The sequence below is a fragment of the Gymnodraco acuticeps genome, unplaced genomic scaffold, assembly GCF_902827175.1.
Source record: "Gymnodraco acuticeps unplaced genomic scaffold, fGymAcu1.1, whole genome shotgun sequence".
In the NCBI taxonomy this organism is placed as follows: domain Eukaryota; kingdom Metazoa; phylum Chordata; class Actinopteri; order Perciformes; family Bathydraconidae; genus Gymnodraco; species Gymnodraco acuticeps.
The window spans coordinates 373,468-392,994 of record NW_022990889.1 but is presented as its reverse complement, the minus strand read 5'-3'; the positions used below and the strand labels follow the sequence as shown (position 1 = coordinate 392,994).

The window sequence follows — 19,527 nt, the reverse complement described above, 5'->3', positions numbered from 1 at the left end:
ACACAGCCCACAAGTCATTTATCTGCAGGGCAAATACAACAGGGCTCTATAGTTAGACATACATTCAGATAAATGCATTCAATGAAATATGAGATGTTCAAAGGTAAACAAAGGCCCAGAAAACACACATACAGTTTGTAACACAGTATAACGTTGACACATAGGTGGCTGACAACAGGAAAAGCAGATCTGCTGATCTTGCAGCAGGCAATGACAGGAAGGTGAATCCTCTATAAATGCAAGTGAAGCCTTAACTCCCCCTCACTTGTCTGGCCTGCCAGAAGCAAAACAGGTGTTAATCTACTTGTCTTATCCGGAGCGACTTAAAATCACTTGGAAGGTGAGGATGCAAGGTTGCATTCAAGGACACACCATCAGCTGCTGCAGGAGCAAGAAGACCATTTAATAGCCGACACTGCTGCAGGGTCAACTGGTGGAGGGCTCTGCTGTTTTCTGCCTCCAGCCTCCAAAATAACAATTAGTTTATTGTAATTCCTTCCTCACCGGTTTAACTAATTTGAATTAAAAAGCAGTGGTGTTACACTGATTCCTGTCAAACTAATAACAAATAGTTGCCGCAGGGTAAGCTCTCAAGAGAGTTCGACTCAGGCTCAGGTTTAATGCAAGGCTGGAAGAGAGCAACAGGCACTGTATTCACACACACACAGGCACACACACACACACACACACACACACACACACACACACACACACACACACACACACACACACACACACATGCAAACACACACTACTACCGAGCAGGAAATGCAATGCGTTGCTGGGTGAATCACTCACTGCATGATCAATATCAACAACTGCACTCCTCTGCTCCTCTCAACTCCTTCTCTGTGTTACTCCCTCAGTGGGGGTGGGGTCCCAGAGAGACCAATCAGGACTCCTGCTGGGATACGACTTATGAGCTGAACACACAAGCATGCACTCAGAACGAGAAAAAGATGGGTTTCCTTTCCTCTCATTAGGTGATGTACTGATATACTATGAGGCTCCGGTGTCAAGCAGGGTGTGTGTGTGTGCGCGTGCGTGTGTGTGTGTGTGTGTGTGTGTGTGTGTGTGTGTGTGTGTGTGTGTGTGTGTGTGTGTGTGTGTGTGTGTGTGTGTGTGTGTGTGTGTGTGTGTATCATAGTACAGCAACATCAAGGCCCAGAGGTCCCGTGAGAGTTCACAGCGCCCGTGCAGTAATTAATAGAGAAACCAGCAGCGCCATGGACAGCGTCTCGTGGCGTCTCATCATCGCACGTGAAGCTGTTCTCCTGTCTCGAGCTGACATTGACCACACTGTGCAGTAAATGTTTCCAGCACAGACACACACACACACATACACATACACACTCACTCACTCACTCACTCACTCACTCACTCACTCACTCACTCACTCACTCACTCACTCACTCACTCACTCACTCACTCACACACACACACACACACACACACACACACACACACACACACACACACACACACACACACACACACACACACACACGCCTAGGCTACAGCTGTTTGTTATGTAATGTTCCAGTGATCGTGATCCAGTTTCTCATTTTAATAATCTACGTCTTCCTCTTCTGGCACAGTCCTTAGTCGCGACTCACAGCTGAAAATTGGAAATTTGCAAGCGCCTTCTCCCTTAATTAAACGCCTCTCAATCTGCAGGACACGCGCACACGCGTGCACCCTCAACATGAAACAGTTTTTGACGGATGCTACACAAATTGGCTATTATGAAGAATTCAAGACAGGCTGATTTAGCCTAACTTTGAGGTCAATACTGGTAAGCTAATTCAAGAGGAGATTCATATTTACCTTTCATAGCTATATTCTATAATTGACTATTTTAGGACCGACACAAATATATGCAAACAAGTTCAAAATCTCTACTCACTCTGATTTCCTTGAGAGGGATCGACAAAGGGTTGTAGGGGTCATCGGAACCAACGAGCGGCAGCTTTGGAAACTTCCACCGTTTTCTGGGTCACTTTCATCCGGCGAAGCCGTGGACGGGTCGGCCGGGACCAGCTGCATTTCCCCAGGGTCCATAGGTTGGGAAGGCGACGAGTCGACCTCCGGAGCAACGTCGTCCTGTGCTGGTTCAGCCTCGTGATCCGACAGAGACTCCGCACCCGTGTTGAGCTGGGGGTCCGTAGGGTGGTGGTGTTGATGAAGGCAGCTGGGGTCGGGGTGATGATGGTTATGGTGGTGATGGTAAGGATGCTGCTGTACCCTGACGTCCCGCAGGTGCCTGTTCTCGCCGATAAGCTCGTCCACCCGCCGGTCCAGCTCCTCTATCCGGGAGCGCTGCGTCTGGATGAGACTCTGCTGGTTCTGGACGATGGTGGTGAGCTCGCGCAGGTACAGAATCGCCTGCACAGGGTTTTCCAGCAGACTCGAGCTCATCATCATACCCAAGGGAAGAGGAGGGAAGAGAAGCAGAAGAAAAAAGAAAGCTGGACTGACAGATGGAGGACAGAGGAGATGCAAAATATCCGTGAGTGCCGATGAGAAGGTGAGATATCTTTCCGCTCTCCTCTCCTTGATTCTGCTCGGGTGTGGATAAAGCTGCGCCGACCGAGCTAGCCTCCGCTTCTCCGGTCGTTTCCCTCCCTTCCTCTCTCTCTCTTTCTCTCTCCCACTGCGCTGAGTGGTGCTGATGAGAGGAGCCAGATCCAGATGTGACAGGAGGGAGGAGGGGAGGTGAAGCACTGGAAGACCGATGCGTCATTACGCACTTGCACGAGAAATGTACAGAGCAAGTACGCACTCTATAGGCTGTACAGGGGGATTCAACATGTACTTTTCTGAGCCGGGTTACTGTTAAAAAACACCTTTACTTGTTTATTTGTTGGTATGTATTTTGCAAATTCTACACAACTTTTATGGACTAAACTGCTTAAAGTTATATTTATGTTACGCATAAAAAGTATGATCAAATAATAATTCGTTTGTTCTTGAGGCTTGTTGTTTTTGCTGTTGTAGTTGTTTTTCTTATCTTAATCTGAAGAACACATTTGTTTTAGCCAACATCTCATATCATTCAAGTCGTTGAGGTGCTTCAGAAAACAAACTTTTCTCAGAGAACCTGAAGGCAACTTCCGCGTGATGATACGTCACAGAAATGCGGAAGTACAGACCGTTGTTTTGCTAAACGGTAGCTCGGATGCTAGAACCGAAAGCCGAACTGCTTCTTATTAAATTAAATCTGTAACTATAAACACTTAAACAACACTCATGGTCAGGTAAGACTGAAGTTTCCTTGCGACTGCATTTTTCAGTATAACATGTCATTAAATGTGATATGTTTTAAAGCGACTCTGTCTTTAGCATGGACTTGTGTTATTATGATGTGGAATATCTTTGTTTAAACCAGCCTAAATGTGGGTTTATTATCTGTTAGCTGTTGATTTGACCATAAATAGCTACCAGGGATATTTTGAGCCAACGTACATTAAAAAGAAACAAATCCTCAGAGCCTTATAGTTACGTTGATGCAGTTGTCATGCATGGTCATGTGAGAGTCAGATGAGGTCGGGAAGAGAGTTATTTCACGCTAAATAACCTAATGACAGGTTAGTTTTGCTGGAACAAGCATCACCAGCTGTGGAAGAAGTCTTCAGATCCTTATCATGAGTGAAAGTACTTATACCATAATGCGAAAGTTAAATAATCCTGCAATCAAACGCGTATTTTAGTTAAAGATGTATCAGCAAAATTATCTTAAATTTAAAATACGTAATTGTGCAGTAAAATCGTCCCTTCCATTTTTTTTACTTTTATATGAAATGTTTTGTGGTTATTTAATGCTGCTTTATTTTGCATTTCATTGATAAAGATGTTTACGGTTGGGCCGATTTTAACTTATTTTATATAGGCTATGGGTACTTCAATATACAGAAATGCGTCATAGTCTAATATTATTATTATTACAAATCAGCAGAAAAACAGGCCAGTTTTTAGCTTTCTAAACCAAACTAAAACCTGCAGTTTCTTCAATATAACTTGAGAAGTAGAAGGATATTCTTCATCCATGAAGGTACTCTTTATTCTTTAATCTTAAACATTCAGAATCAACACATCGGGAGATACATGGTTTCACTGGACAGAAAGGGGATGGATAAACTGTAATCTTAAAAGTAACTAAAGATGCCGCATACATTTAGTGGAGTATGTAGAAAAGTATTTTCCTCTGAGGTGTAGTGAAGTCAATTTACTTCTAATTTGTACTTACTTACGTACAGTTCTTCAGTAAATGTACTTGGTAACATTCTACAACTGACCATCATTGTAAACAAGTTGACTGACTCTTTGACTATCACCCATTACCAATTACCCATTTCTCTTCCAGTTTTTCTATAATCATAGAAACGTCAAATGTTGGCTTTATTTTTTTTGAATAATGCCATAATTGCATCCCAAATCCACGATCAAAGTATGTCTGTTCGCAGTGCACACAGCCTTGTTTTTGATCATAAACCTTTTTCCTGTGTTCTCTCTAGGATGACCCAGAAACACTGCCTGGAGGGCCAGGTGTACTCAGTGCCTCTCATCCAGCCCGACCTGAGGAGAGAGGAGGCCGTCCATCAGATAGCAGATGCATTACTCTACTTAGAGACCATCTCTACAGATATATTCAAAAGGTACACTCGCTCACTCACTCACTTGCTCACTCACTCACTTTGGTCATTCGTTCATTCATTCATAGTATGTTTGTTGTCACTACTAGGGAGTAACATACAAGGCCAGGTAACAGACTATTTGAACACAAAAAAGCAATCAAAAAGGTTGTCGATACCACAAGAAGTAGCATTTGTTGAAAGTATTGAAGGACAGAAAAATGCCGTAATTTGAATGTAGTCAAATCCATATTCTAAGCCACAGCATCTGTTTATTAGCAGATGGTCCTGTCTGGTACCTTGAAAATACAGGAAGTGTCTCCTGTAATCTCTTGAAAAGAGTGGCATTTAATACCATAAATGTTTTGCCAATACAACCTTTTTAAAGATGATGGATTGATGGAGGAAGAGCTGTGTAATACTTGCACTTCATTAAATGCACATTTTACAAAAATAATAATTGTGATTCAGCACCCTGCAAAGAAGGAATTGTGGATTAGTCTCAAGTTATGGCCTATATTGGATTATGTAATATGGTCTCAGACATAATTCCCTCAGTGTATGTTTGTCCATATTTATGTTGGTATATGTGTGTGTTGCTTCCAGGGTGTCAGACAGTGTAGAGAGGAACCGCCGGCAGCTGCAGAGCGTCACTGACCGGATCAGGCTGGCTCAGGCCCGCGTCAACAAGATCAAAGGCAGCAAGAAGGCCACCAAGGTAACACAGCACCCCCACTCTGTCAGGCCTCTGTGTATATGGCAACTATGATAGAGACACAGTAAGGCTCATTGAAAGCATTAACTAGCCCTGTGTATGTTTGTTATATAATCTGTTTTTTGTTTATAAAGGTTTTCTCCAGTGCCAAATACCCGGCCCCAGATCGACTTCAGGATTACACATCTATCTTCATTGAAGCTGTAGACCCCTCCTCACAAACTCGCCCTCGACACAGGATACAGAATAAACTTCGACCCTTTGATGAGAAGGCTTTGCAGGTGAGATACATTCATTAAACTGCTAATTACACCACACTAATCCATCAATTACAAAATGTTACTTGTTATAAGAGCCTACGTTTCTGTGTTCTACTTCCCATGTCCTGAAGCCCACACGCCATAGTTATATAACTAATACAAAATACAAGAAAGTGCGTGCTTGCCTAATAGCAATGGGGCCTTTATACTGCCGACACTGCTAAAACTGTCGGTTCAAAAAAGGGATAAATAGATGCATGATTAATTTCCATTTACATGGCTTTTATCTTACTGCTAAGAATAATGACAGCTCTCGCGTGGGTCAAACGAGGAAAGGAGGGATTGCAGCGGAAGTTTTAACTCCTCCATATTTATGTAGACTCTAGGGCAAACATGACCCCATCAGTATTTGTGCAGAAGTTAAGAGCTGGTCCCCAACCAGTCTTTTCTTTATCATATGAATGAGAGGCACTAACTTTTTATGATGGTCCATAAGCACTGTTTCCAATGTCCACTGTGGAGGCCACATTGATGTAGTTTAATGGCCAAATGAATGGAGAAATAGCCTTAATGACCATCTTTTGCAGGAATGCCTAGAAATTCCGAAAGATAAGTGAATGTGTTGTTTAATAAGCATGTTAACACAAGCCTGGTCTGGATACAATGTCAAAAACAAATTACACAATCCAGTTATAAAGTATGATTCACATTTTTGTGTTTCTATGGACATGGCAAATGATATACTATGTTGTTGTTATGCTAACTAACCATACATGATCTCATGATTAGCAGTATCCATATTACTAATAAGCTTAAATCCATGTCAGTCTCAATTTCACACCAATTTAAACAACCAATTGACATCCACTTAATATAATGTTACATTGGCCTTAATGGGCATTTAACCTTGCCGTTTTGGAGATCATTTTCAGGCCAGGACAGATTCTTTTTACGGGTCCGTTGTCATGGCAGAGGAGGGCTGCGTGCGTGCGTGCGTGCGTGCGTGCGTGTGGCCGGCCTCGCCCAGGCTCCTGCATTTTTTTATAGTGAACACCACAGTTTTTCCTTTACCTTCTCTGGAAACTTTACAAAAAAAGCAATATTTTCTGCTCTGTCTGCTTGGTCTAGCAAGTGTTATGTTTTTGTGTGTGTATGTGAGAGGGACCAGGGAGAAACGTAAACACTTCTGATAGGGGTGTAACGGTTCACAGAAGTCACGGTTCGGTTCATACCTCGGTTTGGGGGTCACGGTTCGGTACGGGTTCGGTACAACAAGAAAAAGCAAAAAAAAACTCCCAAATGCATAATTCCAGGTTTGTTGTTATTTATTTTTGAACAGTAGTGCAAGTTTCAGTTTAAAAATAAGGAACTCTGACATTTTGAATAATTAACTGTATTAAACAGTCAAAAACAAACCACAAACAGTACCACACACACTCAGATGGCCATATTATCTATAATGGCTGATGTCAAACAAAAAGGTTTCATCTAGCTGTAAAACTAAAAAGGATGTCTTGAAAATATGACATCATAAATAATAAGAAAGTGTTTCAAGAGCGCATAGTCGTTGAAAAACATATGCCAAAAGCTTCCGTTATTTATTTTGGTCTCACGGCTTTCATGTCTATTGTCTTCTTAAAAACAGCGGGGATCAGCTGTTGAACTGCTGTTGTCTTTTGCCGGGCTCATGTGATTGGAAAATCGGGCTGATGCCTTCTGATATGATTTAGCATGTTTGGCGTGTCCATTAGCATACCGCACCGCCGTAGAACAACGGCGACACACCGTCCTCGTCCGATCCACCACTCACGCACTCCATCGTTGTTGTAGTCCACAGGGAACCCGAAATGTTCCCACACAGCTGATTTAAAAGAAGCAGGTGGGTTCTAGCTCCTGTGTGTTATCTGAAATCGCCATACTAACTTTTCTTCTTCTTGTATTTTGTTCGTTTTGTTGTTGTTTCTTCTTGTTCTTCATTTGTTGTTTAAGGGCGGCTGGCAAACAGCTTTTAGGCGCAATACCGCCCCCTGGATTATAAATAGTGTAGTGGATACTGCCCTGAATGACAGACTTTTTTCCCACTCGTAAAAAAAAAAGGCGTATTCGTCGTGTGGCGTATTCGTCGTGTGCCGAACCGTGACGGTACGGGGCGAATACGGATACCGTTACACCCCTAACTTCTGACATTTTTCTCTAGTGCAGAAATGCATTATTCAAAATCCCACAGAACCAATGTCCCGTGCGTGTGAGTGCAGAAGCACATTGGCATTTGTGATTTGCGATACTCAATACTTGGTTACAGATCTGCCTCTCACTCACCATATCTTCCTTTCAGGAGAAATTGATGTATTTCCCAGTGTGTGTGAACAAGAAGAAGAGGTCTGAGGATGAGACAGAAGAGGGCCTGGGCAGTCTGCCACGAAACATCTCCTCCGTCAGCTCCCTGTTGCTTTTTAATACCACAGAGAACTTGTGAGTCCACACACAGACACAGATGCTAACTGTAAACACAGATTATAGTTTAATCTTTTCTTCATTTTTTGGGATTTGTGTGCTTTTATAGATATAAGAAGTATGTGTTCCTTGATCCTCTGGCGGGAGCAGTGACAAAAACACACACAACACTGGAAACGGAAAAAGAAGCGAAACCGTTTGACGCACCGCTGTCCATCACGGAGGGACAGCAGCTGGAGAGACAGGTTCCTCCAACTCAAATACACATTTAATATGACGATTAGTAATCATTCAATTAAGAAATGTTGTCTCTAAACTTATATTTGTTCTTTGACAGACGGCAGAGTCCTATTTCTATGTGCCAGACCTGGGCCAGGTGCCGGAGATAGACGTGCCGTCCTACCTGCCTGACCTGCCAGGCATCGCAGACGACCTGTCCTACAGCGCAGACCTGGGGCCAGGCTTTGCCCCGTCAGGACCCACACAAAACATCCCTGATCTGCCCAGCTTCTCTGAGGAGAGCGACGCACATGGTACACACACACACACTTTTGTGAATTACTTCAGAGACGTTGTCCAAAATCTACTGGAGCACACAAATTTAAGATATCAAACATTATATTTTACTCCATTCTATTTCAATGTAAATACTGCTATATTTTTAATTATTTTTGTATGTTATAATAGATTTCTTAAAATAGTTCTCTATCTGTGTTTTTTATTTTTGTTTTACTTTTATGTATGCACCATGACACCAAGTCAAATTCCTCATACGCGTCAACCTACCTGGTGATAAACCTGTTTCTGATTCAAATCCGGTTATAAAGAGGTGCCTTAAATCTATGTCTTCCCCCACACTTAACTGACGTGATTGACGGGTGTTGAACCTGCTCCTTCATTCTGTGGTTTAGACTCTATTTACCAACAGTGTACGGTTTAAAAGCTGATTTAGTTCTCTTTCTCTTCCAGGATTTCACCTCCAACCTAATGTTCCACCTCCTCCACCACCTCCCCCTCCTCCTGAGCCTGCCCTCGCTCCAGCCATTCCTGCAGGAGCTCCCCCTCCTCCTCCTCCCCCTCCACCTCCACTGCCCCCCCCTCCTGTTGACAGCCCCACAGAAGCCTCTCGGACGCCAAGTTCAGGTTTGCCTCCAGTCCTCGCTTACACACACACTCACACAGACTCCCTATTCAATCTCCTACTTTGTATTATCTTTGACATTAAGTGGCATAAACCCAGATCCTGTCTCCTCTAGCTGCAGGCCCTGTGGCCAGTACTCCCTCCAAGGTGGTCGAGCCGCCAGACGGACATGCAAATCTCCTCGAATCCATCCGCAATGCCGGAGGCATCGGCAAAGCCAAGTTACGAGACATTAAAGAGCGCAAGATGGAGAAGAAGAAACAGAAGGAGCAAGAGCAAGGTGTCTGATTGTTTGAGTGGGGATGGGGTTCTGCTCATGTTTTATTTACTGCTACATGATACAGCTCTAACAATGATGAGAAAGTCATGCAATCAAAGCACAACGTGACCAGGCGCTAGTTAGCATTCAACCATGAGTTTACACAATGCATCACAGAGCACTGAGCATGGCAGCTTTTCTGTTTTTATCTCATAAGGTTATGATGACACGGTCCATTGCTTTGCGACCTTGACTTTTTAAAAGGCTAAGATGGTTACAGTCATATTTTAAATTGTCTGCATATCTTGGCCAGGTCATGACCTTTTGAACATTTCATATTTAGAGAGCTGCTTATACCGACTAAGTAGATAACAAGTCCTGCTTTAATCATGTCCTCCACTTTGAAGTGCAGCACTGGGGAATTTATTATAATAATAATAAATTATTTATTTATTATCTTATTTTCCAAATAATGATATAAAAGAAATACTGATTGTATGATTATTTAGTAACTGGCTGTCTTTGTCTCACAGCGGTGGCAGCGGCATCTAGTGGTGGAGACTTTATGTCGGATCTCTTCAACAAACTTGCCATGCGAAGGAAAGGTGAGGATCCCTTTGAATGACATATGGGATAATACTGGGACAGGTGGGTGGAGCGGCATGCAGTCAATAATGTGTCCTGTTCCCTCTGCAGGTATCTCTGGGAAGGGGCCAGCGGGGGGGGAGTCGAGCGACGCGCCCGCTGGGGCCGGGGGTGCTTTTGCCAGGATGTCAGATGTCATCCCACCACTTCCTTCCCCACATGCTACCACAGATGATGATGACTGGGAAGCATAACCTGAAGGACAATGAACACTGATAATGAAAGCATTTGATAGTCCTGAATAATTTGTTCTATACAAAGGTCTTACATGTTCCTACATCACCTATTATACAAAAAAGTTGTGATGCTAACAGAAGCTTTTGTGTAAATGGCCAATAATTGGCTTCATAACGATAAGTGCATTGATTTGTCCATGGAAAACAAACTAAAACGACTAAAACTCCAATAATAAAGCAGTTTATTGATAATGTTCATTGTAAAATATTTTCATAACATTAAAAAGGAGATAAAAGAATGCTTTTAAATTCATCGAACCATTTCATCAACCTCTTAATATTAAATTAACGTAACTAAACATTTTCTTTAAATTATTAATATATTTTTCAAGAGTAAACAAAACAATATCTGAAAGCAAACAAAAACAATTTATTGATAATCATATTCATTGTAACACATATTCACAAGCAAATATTATAACACTCACTCAAATCATCGAACCATTTTACGTACATCGCAACCTTTAATAAATGTAATTTCTGCGTTGAGTAACATTTAACATCAAACGCTTTAAATATTCAAGGCTGAATTCAAGACATTGAACGACTGAATTACCCGAGTCGTATGATAAATGTCTCTTTGTCTACAGTGTGCCATCATATACTTGTATTCATCCTTCTCGAAATTGTCTTCATTTCTCTAAAGCAGAGACATGAGCTAGCCAAGGCAGAGCACAAGAAATTGATAGGATATGAAATGTAAAATAAATCAAGTTGGATCAAACTGTCTTCCTGGTTGACCTTTGAATTCAAGCCAGGAGCATTCGGAGGTCTGATGGCCTCAAGCTGTTAGCAACAACAACATATTTTGTTAAGCAAATTATCAAAGAGGGTCCCTTATTTTCTCTCAATATTGTTTTATTAGAACATTTCATTCGCTCAGTGACCGCTTGCTGTTGCACTGGGTTTCCCGGGAGTTCCTCCTAACCTCGGTCTTTGGAAACGTCTAAGCTGGCTGTAGGTGACACTACACCTGCTTCTGCTTCTTCTCCAGGAAGAACTAGGAAAGAAGAATATACAAAGACAACATTGGAATATGTTTGAGTCACGATAAAGTTGTTTGAGAGCGGACACTCGCCCTCACCTTCCGTAAGGCAGCAAAAGCAGGGCCAAAGGTGGTGTGTGTGCTGGTGCGCTCTTTGATCCACTCTGGAAGTTTAGAGAGCGTCGCAGGTCGAGCGTAACGTCTGTCACACAGCACGATGGAGGAATAGTCGCCACGGTGACGGATAGCTCTTCCTTTTGGCAGATGAAGTCAAATGTAAATAAATACTTATCCTACTATCTTGTCAACTAAGGAATAAATAATGGTAACACTTTATTTGGACAGTCACTTTATAATCATACCTACATTTTCTGAGATTATTATAGCAGGTAAGTTTAAAGTATATGTAGGCATGTTTATAAATTGTCACATATACATCTACAGACAAACGGTTTGACTATTAAGCTGTTGAAATGTTACAAAGACTGTTTGAAGTATTTGTAGGTGGACTTTCCAAATAAAGTGGTACCTTTTAATAATGTATTCTCAGAGATTTGTATCTGATCTGTTTTCCTGAGTAATGCATCGTTACCTATGGATTGATTGACAGCCTTCATGCACTGGTTTTCTATCAGTGCTTGGCCGGGGCTCTTTCCTCCATTGTGAGGCTAGAAAACAAACACAACTGAGATGAGAACGATGACGTGCTTCATGTCAGCATTTCTGTGACCCTGTGCTCGTTTTGCCAGGTTTGTGAACGCAGTGAGGACTCACCAGGTGTTTGTCCAGGTAGGACATCTTTTCCTGCAGCTCTGGGGATTTGATGTTGGGATATGGCATCCCCACCATCACCACACACCTGTGATCATATCCACACAGAAAACAGCATTTAGTACTGTAAGCTTTAGGCAGTATGCAACCTCCCGTCGTCCATATGCACACACCTGCCCAGGTCATCTGAGAAATTGATGCCCTCACTCATCTTTCCTCCGACCACAGAGAACAGCAACGCTCCTGTGAGCCCGCCGGGATCTGCAGCACACCTCTGACAAAAGAAGAAGACGTGCAAATAGTATCAATCGTAGAGGCACTCGTGATGAATTGATCGTTAATGGTGATGTTTGAGCAGTGACTGTTTTACCTGGATACAGCGGGAGAACTCGCTCAGCACCTGCTCCACCTGGTTGGCTTTCTTTGGCTCCTGGAAGATCTGGGAAAGTAATTGTGAAAGCTTAGAAATGTATAAGATTCACTTAAAGAACAGCTTCCCTAAAATATGATTCCACCCTCGAGTTAAGGCGTGATGGAGACAGCTTTCTGTGGTGATGTACCTTCTTCTTGTTAGCGAGACGACTCAGTGCCCCGCTGGCCTCCCAGTGAGAAACGATGCGTCTGGAGTACTCGTAGGAAGGGAAGAAGCACACGACGCCGCCGGGGACCACGTTACAGATGTTGGAGAGAATTCGCCCCGTCTCATCCATCTGTCAACACGCACACATTTGCAATGGTGCTTGTGTTAACAATGCAGCTACATTCAACAATATTAGGGCAGGATTCAACACAATAGTGTGTCTGGTACCATGCGTGGAGTGTCTCTGCTTTGGAAAGTAAAATCCAGCTCCTGACCAGAGGGACCGCTGCACAAGACGAGGGGAAGAATGTTCTCCGGAGGAATTACATGACCTACAGACAAAGGGCAGAAAGAAAGTAGTTTTGTCAATTTAGATATAACAGCAACAACATGAAATCATTTTAAATACTTGAATACAAAATATATTCCACATCAAATATAGCTCGGATGTATGCAACAAATCTAAGACTTAAGACTTCCTTTTCTGTGTGTATAAATAGTGAAATCAGGTAACTTAACTTCAATTTCACGCAGAACTTATCAGTCTCAGGACACAGTAATAGTACTTTTTTTTTAAATTGTGTTGTTCAGATGGCTTATAGTACAACAGTTTTAGTTTAAAAGGATGAATAACTAACTAATTATTTAGGTCACAAAATGGCTTCATTTTCGTCTCTCTTTGGTCAGTTCTGATACGATATTTCACCTTCATGACTCAAACCAGGTGCGAGTTTATGACACCATTCTTCTATTTAGTCAATCTGCTTGAATAACCCGATGCGAAGTTGGCACTCAAACTAAAATCGGTTGTTATTTAAGAGTTTGTGAAGCATTATATTATTCATCAAAAATTCCTACACACAGAAATATTGATAAACACATCACTAAGTTACAAAAGCTCAAAAAGAAATGCCACAAAGTAGTTTTAAAAATGGGCCACTCACCACAGGAAAACTCAGTGATGCGCTCCTCTGCCACTCCGGCAGAAAATAGGAGCTCTTGTTTGAAGTCTGAAACCTACATATCACATCTTTCAGAATGAGAAATCTTACACAGCCCAGGCTTGGTTTGTTTTCAGTGGATTTATCATCACTCACAGGCTGCATGGTTCCTCCAGCGATGATGACGGCTCTGCACTGCTCCAGCACTTGAGCGAAGTGCACCGCTGGATTCAGCAGCAGGAACTTCACGCTGCTCTCTGAAACAGTACCTGGGCATAGAACAGAGGGGGGGTTTATAAGACTTTGAATTTGTATTGGCATCCTTTATATGGAGTTGTGTATTTAAAGCAGTACCTTGTTTCTGCACCACCACTCTGCCGTCTGTGTTGCTGTTGGTGAGAGCCATGAAGAAACCCTCCACCTGCATCATGGGAGATGCAGAGAGCACTTTCTCTGCCTCTGACCCCTGCTGGTCAGCTGAAGACCCCGCACACAGCAGCAGAGAGAAGAGACCAATCAACAAAAACAACAACCAGATTAATGCTACACTGTGGGTACAATTATTAAAATATTGAAATAAAGAGGACCGTCTTAAAACAACCTACTTCTTTCACTACAACAAAATCTACATTAGTATTAGTTATTCAAAGATGACCAGAAAAGGACTTTGATTAGAGAAGAAGATTTCTCAACTTGTAAACATTTCTATGAATGTATTACAGCTTAGTCTTTCAACTTTGAGGATTTATGTAATCTTTATTTGTATGTGTTTTTTTTTTTAACGTATGACGATTAATCTAATAGGGGAAGTTTCTTCATGAGAATTTGTTGGGGCTTTTTACATCTCCTGTTCCTTGTTCTACTTTTTCTGAACTTTTTCCTGTCTTTTTGTATATATGTGCAAATAAATTAAATTATTAACAAAACCATAATACCTCATTGTTTATTGTCTGTTGATTACAAAATGCCAGGATTTCACAAATCGCTGACTGTGAGGGATAAGTGTAGTGTGAAAGGAACAATAATATCTGCAGATTAGATCCAGCTCAACCAAAAACACATGTCTCCTTTTGAGCAACATACTAGTTTCCTAGTTTAATAACACAATATGTGATGTATTTTTTTCTGCCTCTTCTGCTGAAATTGTTTTTAATGTGTGAGTGACATAAATCAGTCCTCTGACCTGGCGTTGTGCTCTGGTTGCTCTGCAGCGTTTGCAGGTAGCGGTTCAGGCCTTCTGTGCGGCGGTTCTCCTTGATGGAGTTCTGAGTGTGCAGACTCACTCCTGATCCTGCATACTTCTCCACAAAGCCGCCCAGCTGCAGAGAGAAGGCACATGGGATTTATTTGATTTAACAGTGAGTACGTCGATATTCACATGAGGCATAAATCAATACATACATATCATATTAAACACTCACCTTTCTGCTGATCAGGCTTTTCTCAAAGTATCTCGGCAACTAAAGTGACATTGAGAGAATTAGAGATGGCAGATTAGGTATGGTGTTCAGGAGTCATGATTGTGATTTTTTTGAATCACACTTTCAACTACCTTAAACAAGTTGATGTTGTCGATCTGAGCCTTGAAGAGGAAGTTGTTAATGGTGAGCATTTCCGTTCCTAAAAAAAGAAACATGACTGGTTGGAAATGTCTACATAAATGTGATTTAATGAATGTTATTTATGTGTATTATTGACTTACCTGTTTGTGTAGTCTGGGTCTGTGGATTCTGCCCCACCTTACCTGAAAGGATAGCATGTAAGTCATAGTGTCCAGCAATATCCCCTTCTGACTAACTGGCCATAATCTATAATTACATTCTTATTTTAGCCCAATCACACTCACCTCCCAGCACCCGGACAAGCCCTTCAACCACAAACAGAATCTGTTTAATGTACATGAGGTTCTTTGCCTTCAGTCTGCTCCTGATGTTGTAGAAATATAAACAAGTCAGGAGGGTGATACAATATTTGATTTATTAATCTCTGTGTGTATACTCACTTGTAGCGGTCAGAATATTGGGTGAGCTGCGAGTGGGCACGGCATAGCTGTACAAAGATTCATAATTAGGTATTTTGCAGAGAACGTGCGCAATTGAAATCAACATTTTGTACATGTGTACCAATTTGTTTACCTGCGCTCCAGTGAGCTCTGCACTGTGTATACAAGAGAGCGTGTCACTAAGATTGTGCGCTTCATCTATGATCACCACCTGTAAGAAAATCCAGTTTAAGTTGAAACTGATCAAAGAATGATCAGCTATCCAAACAGTTTCAAACTATATCCTTTACTTTGTTCAGAACCATTATTGTTAAGGGCCAAAGGTTGAACAAATTGTGAACAAATGTTGTTTTAACATTACTAGGCCATTTTTAATATTTTTCTTTTTTATATTTCCTTGGTAATTCTGAAAATGTCTGAACAGAAAACCCTTGAGAAAATCAAAAATAATCCTACCTGATCCTTCAGCTGGATCCCTGCTGCCTTCCTTGTTGCTTCATGAAGCAAAATCTGATAGGGCAGCACCACCAACTATGCATACACAATTAACAGTTAACACGTCAACTTCAAATAAAAAGTAATGACTTAATAAATAAAATAAATCATTTAGTGAAAACCAAATGATGTCTCGAGCACAGAGAGCAAGAAATCTTCCGAGTAATGAGACAGAGAAATGGATGCCAGTGTTACCTGAGCAGGGGGAACAGAGAGGCGCGTGGCGTAGTACGGACATGAGTGTGTCTCTCTGCCCAGCTTCAGCATCTGCTCTATATCGTGGACCTTCCCCAGAACGTCATCCCTCATCTGCTGCAGAGCCGTAGCTTTATTATAGGGACACACACTCTTTGCTGGGCCCCGCTTACGTTTTACACCCTCTTCCTGATGCTTGTCTACAAAATGGCAGAACAGGAAGCGTTGTAAGCCAAACTGGTTTTATTTATGTATATCTTATTGAGACAGCTCTTGGGTAATGGGCTTTCTTATTGCTCTGGAAATATTGGTCAGTTGTCAATGTTTTTTCTTCATTTTTGATTTACTCGGATTTGTGGCTGTTTTTGTGTGTCTTTCAAATAATCTCAACAAAGCTTTTCTGGTTCAAATGAAGATTAAATAACACATAGTTGTCTTACAAACTTCAACTTATCTGGAAATATGTTTATGTAATATCAGTAGTTATAGAGCTACATTTTTTAGTTGCTCTCACCATGTTTGTTTTTCTGCATCTCCAAGCAGCGGTCATTAATACGTTGGCTGCTGCCAAGGCGTCGCACCTCGTCGTTGATACACAGATTCTGGAAAGTATACCATTTTATGTTTACTGGGCAAATACTCTCAGATGTAATGGTTAACAATTATGGTTTTACTGAATGAGTACAAGTAACTGTTCCAATTGAATGCCGAGCCTAGTGTGGGAGGGGAAGAAATGTAGATAAAGTTTCACGCTAGATTTTTCAATAAAAAACCTGTAGAATGTAATCACATCTTTTGTAGTTATTCCTAAATTGGAAGAAAACAAAATATTTAAAAAAGTATAAATAACCGTAATATTCTGGTGTGTGTGTGTGGGTGTGTGCGTGTGTGTGTGTGTGTGTGTGTGTGTGTGTGTGTGTGTGTGTGTGTGTGTGTGTGTGTGTGTGTGTGTGTGTGTGTGTGTGTGTGTGTGTGTGTGTGTGTGTGGTGCACATACCTGCCGTGAGCCCAGGGTGACCAGACTGATGTCCTTGCTGAAGGGACTCTTTTGAACCTCATGGACAAACTGGGCCAGCTGGGAGTGAGTGCGACTGCAGTAGTAAATCTGAAAACACACACATGTATACAGCCTCACTTCAAGGTAACATGTTACACATCTCCTTAGAGCAGTGCTTCTCAAAGTGTGGTCCGCGGACCACTGGTGGTCCGTGAGCGCCCCCTAGTGGTCCGTGAGTATATTGGTAACATTTCACATTTGAAATAAATGAATAAATGTAAGTTTTCCGCACTCTCGCGGGAATATCTCCGCAATGGAGCGAGCTTAAGTTGTACTTTCGATTGCATGATATAGCCCAGCGCAACACCTTCATCACACATGTTGCCACTTGTTTGTACAATTTTCAGGCGATTTGTAATCTGTTCTAAAAAAAACGATGTGTTTTTGGATATTTGTGGAGTTAGGTGGTCCGCGAGTGTTTTTTTATTGGTTAAGTGGTCCTTGGTATCAAAAAGTTTGAGAAACACTGCCTTAGAGTTACAATATGAAATGTCTCTTTCACACACCTTAGTAACATGTTCTTCAACCAGATCGTCGTCTTCCTCAGTAGCAGAAAATCTAAGCATGAGAGCAAACACACCCTGCTGTTGTTGTCCGTCACTGTGATATTACATTTGATATGATTTGTAACCAATCAATGGCTGCTCTCACCTGCTCTTGGTCTTTGACTCGTCATCGCTCTCATATTCTGCGATGATGAGCTCCTCGTCCTCTTGATCTCCTTGGGGCTCGGTTTGTTCCTCTTTACTGAGCTGGAGCAATTTTATTGCCTCTTCATCTTCACAGCTCTACAGAAATGTATATATTTAGTTGTAGAGACTGAACGTATGATAATTGTAATTTATGGGGAATGTTCTATGCCAGGCACCTTTAAGATCACGGTGCAAGATCACTTACTTTTCTTTTCATTGCATATTTCAGTTGAACGTTATTTCTGATCATTTCTAATCGTTCTTCCCTCTTCTTTCTTTTCAATTCTTCGTCCTGGCATAGAAAAACATATAATTATGTTAAAACTGAGCGGTTGATAAGCTGGAAAGCCAAGGTCAAATACATTGACTTTCTTACCTTCAACTTTGACACCAAGTCACGATCTGCTTTTTTTTTAACAAAATCAGTGATCCAGTCTGGCTCTGCAGATGAGCTGCTAGTGGAGGATGGAACAGTGACAGTGGAGAGAGCTGCTTCTCCTTCATGCAGCAGAGCAGCTGACTCCTGTTTCCTCTTCTCCTCAAAGTCACTGAGCCAGCTCAGCGCTCCACATATCAGACTCAGAGACTTGCCCTGGGTTAATGGACACACATGTTAAAATGGCAAAATATCAATAAAATATCTCTTATATACAGTACATGCCCACAAACACACCGTCCCAGTTGGACTTTCAAAAATTCCAACTTTGCCCTGGTCAAGAGCACTGTACAGGGCTTGCATAAACTGCTCCTGGATGTTGTAGGGCTGATAGGGAAATGGAAATGTGTCCCTGCCATTTTCCATGATTGTGAACCTCCCTGGAGGATGACATGAATAGGTTAACAAAGAAGCCTCTTAATCATTGAACAGCACCTAGTTTGTTTAGACTGTGTGTATTAGCTACAGTCCTCCACTCCTGATAGTGATGTTGTGTCTCAGATGAAACACACGGATCTCCTGACCTCCTATGGGTTGGATTATGCTTTTGTGAAGATCAATCAATCCTATTAAAGTCATGACGAATTTATGATCCAATGTGCCTCATATAACTACATGGCATGAGTGTGCCACAATGCAGTTCATAATTATGTATCCTTAGATATTCTAAATTCGTCAACATGGTTTGGGACGCAGCTAACATTTGTGTTTTAAAGTTGTCACTGCTAGCTGTTGAGTTACCTTGAAACAAAAACGTTATCTCCAATTTAGGTTGAGATATAATGTTAGCTGTCTGGATTACATAGCTCAAAGCTAGCTAACTTGTAACCTATCACATTAGCTGACGTCGTATATCTACTGATCGTTTTGTGTACAGAGACGGTTGGTATATATTAGCTACTTACCCGCAGATTGATAATGTTAGCCTTGAAAAAGAAGATTTTACTTTGTTAGAATGTTTACCTCCCCTGTTCAACATCCGCGCCAACAGGCAGCGGTGGAGAGGAGATCTGACCAATAGGGTGCAAGATA

The 19,527-nt window shown here is 41.8% G+C and overlaps 3 protein-coding genes across 9 annotated transcripts in view; 1 reads left to right on the top strand and 2 right to left on the bottom strand.

The window, feature by feature from the left end:
- Positions 1 to 3,120, bottom strand: part of iqsec3b (IQ motif and Sec7 domain ArfGEF 3b) — a 30,400-nt gene extending 27,280 nt beyond the window's left edge. For 2 of the 4 annotated variants that reach the window (XM_034233529.1, XM_034233531.1), the window contains exon 1: positions 1,907 to 3,115. In XM_034233529.1, the coding sequence (XP_034089420.1) occupies positions 1,907 to 2,424 (518 nt within the window). In that variant the 5' untranslated portion in view covers positions 2,425 to 3,115. Of the gene's footprint in view, positions 1 to 1,906 lie in introns of all 4 variants that reach the window. The other 2 variants (XM_034233530.1, XM_034233532.1) reach the window with 2 other exon arrangements.
- wash1 (WAS protein family homolog 1) lies at positions 3,109 to 11,065 on the top strand. The gene is made up of 11 exons (XM_034233538.1): positions 3,109 to 3,257; positions 4,515 to 4,655; positions 5,238 to 5,349; positions 5,481 to 5,627; positions 7,942 to 8,078; positions 8,170 to 8,305; positions 8,398 to 8,593; positions 9,030 to 9,203; positions 9,317 to 9,481; positions 9,994 to 10,065; positions 10,157 to 11,065. The coding sequence occupies exons 1-11, from the start codon at positions 3,250 to 3,252 to the stop codon at positions 10,297 to 10,299; spliced, it is 1,431 nt and encodes a 476-aa protein (XP_034089429.1). The 5' UTR covers positions 3,109 to 3,249; the 3' UTR covers positions 10,300 to 11,065.
- On the bottom strand, positions 10,692 to 19,508 carry ddx11 (DEAD/H (Asp-Glu-Ala-Asp/His) box helicase 11). 4 transcript variants are annotated; one of them, XM_034233533.1, is made up of 28 exons: positions 19,401 to 19,508; positions 18,733 to 18,875; positions 18,436 to 18,651; positions 18,265 to 18,351; positions 18,019 to 18,155; positions 17,874 to 17,925; positions 17,308 to 17,415; positions 16,825 to 16,912; positions 16,311 to 16,510; positions 16,077 to 16,151; positions 15,754 to 15,831; positions 15,621 to 15,667; positions 15,465 to 15,544; positions 15,321 to 15,362; positions 15,171 to 15,238; positions 15,040 to 15,078; positions 14,802 to 14,937; positions 13,973 to 14,095; positions 13,775 to 13,887; positions 13,622 to 13,694; positions 12,906 to 13,009; positions 12,658 to 12,807; positions 12,468 to 12,536; positions 12,271 to 12,371; positions 12,101 to 12,185; positions 11,919 to 11,994; positions 11,420 to 11,580; positions 10,692 to 11,341 (listed from the first exon to the last, which is right to left on the bottom strand). In XM_034233533.1, the coding sequence occupies exons 2-28, from the start codon at positions 18,859 to 18,861 to the stop codon at positions 11,309 to 11,311; spliced, it is 2,670 nt and encodes an 889-aa protein (XP_034089424.1). In that variant the 5' UTR covers positions 18,862 to 18,875; positions 19,401 to 19,508; the 3' UTR covers positions 10,692 to 11,308. The 4 variants fall into 4 exon arrangements, with proteins under 4 accessions (XP_034089424.1, XP_034089426.1, XP_034089428.1 ...); XM_034233535.1 differs by having other exon boundaries at positions 11,426 to 11,580; XM_034233537.1 differs by lacking the exon at positions 18,733 to 18,875 and having other exon boundaries at positions 19,459 to 19,496.
- Between the last annotated feature and the right edge of the window lie 19 nt (positions 19,509 to 19,527).

Bases quoted from the DNA above. Each gene is read 5' to 3' on its own strand.
- wash1 (XM_034233538.1), top strand. The intron at 5,350-5,480 runs GTAACACAGCAC...TTGTTTATAAAG, and splicing joins GCAGCAAGAAGGCCACCAAG to GTTTTCTCCAGTGCCAAATA. The intron at 9,204-9,316 runs GTTTGCCTCCAG...TGTCTCCTCTAG, and splicing joins CTCTCGGACGCCAAGTTCAG to CTGCAGGCCCTGTGGCCAGT.
- ddx11 (XM_034233533.1), bottom strand. From the start codon at position 18,861: ATGGAAAATGGCAGGGACACATTTCCATTTCCCTATCAGCCCTACAAC. The intron at 14,096-14,801 runs GTCAGAGGACTG...CGGGGTCTTCAG, and splicing joins CAACCAGAGCACAACGCCAG to CTGACCAGCAGGGGTCAGAG. The intron at 12,808-12,905 runs GTACCAGACACA...GCGTGTTGACAG, and splicing joins GCAGAGACACTCCACGCATG to ATGGATGAGACGGGGCGAAT.